The following is a 4,045-nucleotide window of genomic DNA, read 5'->3' on the forward strand; positions in this document are numbered from 1 at the left end:
AAGGGTCCGTTGGCTTTCTGGATCCTGCAGCAGATGCTGCCAGTGCAGACTGGAGACCTGGCAGAAGACCTGGCAGTGCTGGAGCAGGCAGTGGTGGCACAGGAGCCTTTGGCTCAGCAGGCTGCCGAGGCATCCCGCACACTGGCAGCTGGACTGCGCCTGGAGCTGCAGAGGACTCTTGGCTTCGAGCAGGTAAGTGCTGCTTGCTTGCATGGAGTGTCCCTGCAAAATAAGTGGTTTCCCAGCTGGGTGCAGCTCTTCACGCACTCCCCAGCCTCACTCCTTCTCTCCTCTCCTCAGCTGCGGGACCAGGCTGGCTCTGCCCGGGATACAGCCACCTCAGCTGTCTTGCATGGAAAAGTTGTGTTGTCTGATGCAGAGTCTCTCCTGGCCCGCTTGGAAGGTAAAAGGCACTGGTCAGAGCATCTCCAGCCACAGCTTGGCTCTCACCACGACTGGCTCTGAGTGCCAAGGGGAGAAGGGGACACTGGTGAGTGCTAAGTTGTTCCCACAGGCATGAGGAAGGTGCTGAAGCATCAAAAGGGTCAGGCTGCTCTGAGCAGGAAGATGGCAATTGTGCGGGACAGGGTGATGGTGGATGCCCAGAGGAAGATTAAACAGGCAGAGAAGACACTGGGAAACTCTTTGTCCATCTCTACCACAGCCCAGAGGAGAGCTGGAGAGGCTGAACAAGTCTCTGAGAAGAGTGCCAAGGTCTGAACGAAGGGATGTGGGGTGTGGGGAGCTGCTGGGCATGGCCAGGCTGTCAGCCACCACAGGCAGAGCCCAGCCTGTTGCAGGCAGGGCTGCAGGTCCCCAGGTGACTGTACCCATCTCCATCCCTTTGCAGAAGGCAGAGACCATGCTGCAGGAGAGCAAACAGGCTCTCAAGCACGCCAGCCAGCTCGCCATGCGTGCAAATGAGACTCAGCAGGAGCTTTCCCGGCAGGAGCGTGTGGCTGAGAAGCTCAGGGGGGACCTGGAGGAAGCACACCAAGTGAGTCAGGTCCCACTGGAGAGGTTGTATCCTCCATAGCTTGGAAGGAGCTTTGCCCACAGCCCAAAACATAGGGAACAACTTGGCTTTTGGGCTCTGTTGTATGGCAAATGCCTTGGGGCCATTCCTGGGATCCCCTCTCCTGTCCAGCCAAAGGTCAGTGGTGTCTGTTTCCATTGAAAGGTGGTGTCAGAGGTGAATGAGATGGCAAAAAGTCTCCAGGAAGCCCGGGGCTCGCTCATGTCGGACATTGAGACCCTGAACGACCTGCTGAGCCGCCTAGGTGAGACCTGGGCAGGAGTGGGGTGCAGGTTCCTGGGGAAGGGTGGGCTCTTGGGGGCACAGGGCTCTCCTGCTCTTTGGAGCTGAGGGATGTACTGCACTGGGATCACTTCTTGTTGCTGGCTCATTTTGCTCCAGCTCCTCCTGCTTTGATCATCTGGGTACATTTCTGAGCACTCCAGGACTCTTGCCTCCAAGAAATTTTGCAAAGGGGTGGAAATTATCACCCATTTGTAAGAGAGACATGTCCTCAGGCCCTGTCTGGAGCCACTGTCCTATTTGCTTATCACTGGGAAGCTGCAATGCCTCCATGCCCTGCTGCACTTACTCCTTATAGTTTGCCCTGTGCCAAGAGTCTGAGCCCCTGAAGTGTGTCCAGAACCTCTCCTGCCTGTCTGTCTGCTCTCATCCATGTCCTCTCCCTTTGCCCAGACAACCTGGAGCAGGACACGGAGGTGGAGAGGGTGCTGAGCGCTGGGCAGCTGCAGCTGGAGCGGCTGTGGTCACGCCTGGCTGCTCCGGGCTCCCTGGCCGGCCAGCTCAGCCGGCTGCAGCAGGAGGCAGCACAGCAGCAGGAGAAGATCCAGGCGTTCGAGAGCGACTTGGCTGAGATCCGGGCTGACAAGAGGAACTTGGAGGACATTTTACGGAGTCTCCCTGAGGGCTGCTCGAATTGACAGTGACAGGTCACTGAGTCCATCCCCTCTGTGCCCCCTGCACAGGGAATGGTGGAGAGAACACCCTGTGTTAACCAGCAACGATCCCTCTCACTGCTCCTCACTCTGCCTTCCACAGCTATCACACCACAGGTCCTTCTCCTCACTGGGTCAAGCTCCACGTCCCGAGTGCTCTGTGGCATGACTACAGCCACCACCTCTGTCCTTGGGATATGGGGACAAACAGCTACCAGGGGCCACTGACGATTCTGTGCAGGATCTGGAGCCATCACAGGGCTGGTTTCTCACTGTGGAGTGAAAAAAGACCGTCACAGGTCTCCTCCATGCTAGACATGTCCCTCCATCCCTCATTCCCCACTGCAGCACAGCACACCAGGCAGGGACAGCTTAGTAAGTATGTAATATACCCAAGCTGTACTGCTCCACAGTCCCTCCTGTCCCAGGAGAGGAGAGAGGCTCTCACACACATGCTGGAAGCTGGTCCCATGGTGGTGTCATGCTCATATGCTGTGGTCACAGAGGTGCAGAGATGAATCCTGGTGCAGCCAGGCAGAGAGCTGCTGACCAGAGGGCATACAGCTTGCCTGCTTCCCAAGGGCAGGAGTTTGCAGCAGTAAGGGCTAAATTGGGGCCAAGAAGAGGCAAAGTTGGACCCTTATCAGCTCCTGGTAGGCAGGTGTAGCATCTTCTGCCTGCTGCAGGGTAAGAGCAGCTCGGTTTTTGCTGTTCCCTTGCTCCAGGGTAGTGCAAAGCTGCTGCTACCCTCAGCTCTGGTCTCTGTGTCCTGTCCCAGCTCTGCTTGGACCCTTGGATGTCACTAGGCCTGGCTGCAAACTAGCCTGATTGCTGCAGTCCCAGGGGTTGGATGACACAGCAATGCACTGGGCAGGGAGGTGGGAGAGCTGCATCACCCACAGCCTCACGTTAGTACCAGGCTGTGCAGCCAGTGTGGGCTGGACATGGAGCAGCTGGACACCAGCTCCTGCCAGTGTCACTCCCACAGAGTGGCAGAGGTCGGTGGCTGTATCGCCTTTAAAGGAATGGCATGTGTGTTTCCCTGTGCTCCCATGTGGGATGGGCCGGGGGGCCACACAGGCAGCACAGCCAGGTCCTGGCTCAGCCCACCCTCCACTGGCTGTGCTGTGACTCCAGGTAGCTGAAATCATTCCCAAAAGACCAGAAACGAGTCCCCAGGCTGGACCCCGCTTTGCTTTTTAACCGGTTTTACCTGTGTTTTTCTGCTCACAGTGCTGGAAATCAGGTTTGCTGAAGTCTTGTGCAATTTATGTAAAAATGCTGCCATAGATGTTGAATTCTGCCAGCAACATCACTGCCGGGTCCAGCGGCCTCAAAGGGACATGGGATTTTCCTACTGAGAATAAACCCATTGCCCTCCTAATTCTGCACAAAATCTGCCCAAGGAGTGGGGGGGGCCAGAGCTGCAGGGTACAATGGCAAGGGCTCCCCTCCCTCTGCCCAAGGACAGCTCTGGGAAAGCTAAACCATGGAGCAGTGAGAGCACAGCATGATCCAGCTCTGCCAGAGGCAGGGAGCCACGGCCACTTACCATCCCCCTGGGAGGACAATTATACATCTCCAACGAACACACAAATTTGCTGCTTTTAAAGAAATGTCAAGGCTCTGCTGTGTGCCTGCTGCTGAAGCTGTGGTTCATCCTCCCTCCTGCTCTCCCTGGAACTCTGTGTTTTTACCTGGTGATACCTGCCTAGAGCTGTATCCATTAAAAATTATGAACATAACACACAGCTGCCCATGCAGTGTGTGTGGCAGCAGGAGGGCACACGCTGTACCTGCTCTTGCTGCTTTCAAAGAGCAGGGGCAGAAATGCGGCTGGATTTGGGGTGATGAGGAGCGAATATCAGGCAATTCCCACTGAACACCACTTTAGTACAGATTTTTAACATAAGGTGTCAGGCTAAGATCGCAGGGGTGTGCGACCACCCGCAGCAGCTCCTGGCCGGGACACGCAGCAGCGCGGCCCTGGTTGACCCTCGGTCCATCTGTTTTACCACTCCAGGGTTAATCCAGCACCAATTTAGAAGCGGCTGTGCCTGTGCCGCTCCTCGAT

General features: G+C 56.4%; 1 protein-coding gene across 1 annotated transcript in view; it reads left to right on the plus strand.

Moving 5' to 3' along the window:
* Positions 1 to 1,956, plus strand: part of LAMC3 (laminin, gamma 3) — a 12,856-nt gene extending 10,900 nt beyond the window's left edge. The window contains 6 exon segments of the mRNA XM_009075486.1: positions 31 to 192; positions 301 to 403; positions 515 to 714; positions 851 to 997; positions 1,181 to 1,280; positions 1,712 to 1,956. Coding sequence (XP_009073734.1) covers positions 31 to 192; positions 301 to 403; positions 515 to 714; positions 851 to 997; positions 1,181 to 1,280; positions 1,712 to 1,956 — 957 coding nt within the window.
* Positions 1,957 to 4,045: the final 2,089 nt, after the last annotated feature.

The sequence above is a fragment of the Acanthisitta chloris genome, unplaced genomic scaffold (genome assembly GCF_000695815.1).
Source record: "Acanthisitta chloris isolate BGI_N310 unplaced genomic scaffold, ASM69581v1 scaffold34215, whole genome shotgun sequence".
Lineage (NCBI taxonomy): Eukaryota > Metazoa > Chordata > Aves > Passeriformes > Acanthisittidae > Acanthisitta > Acanthisitta chloris.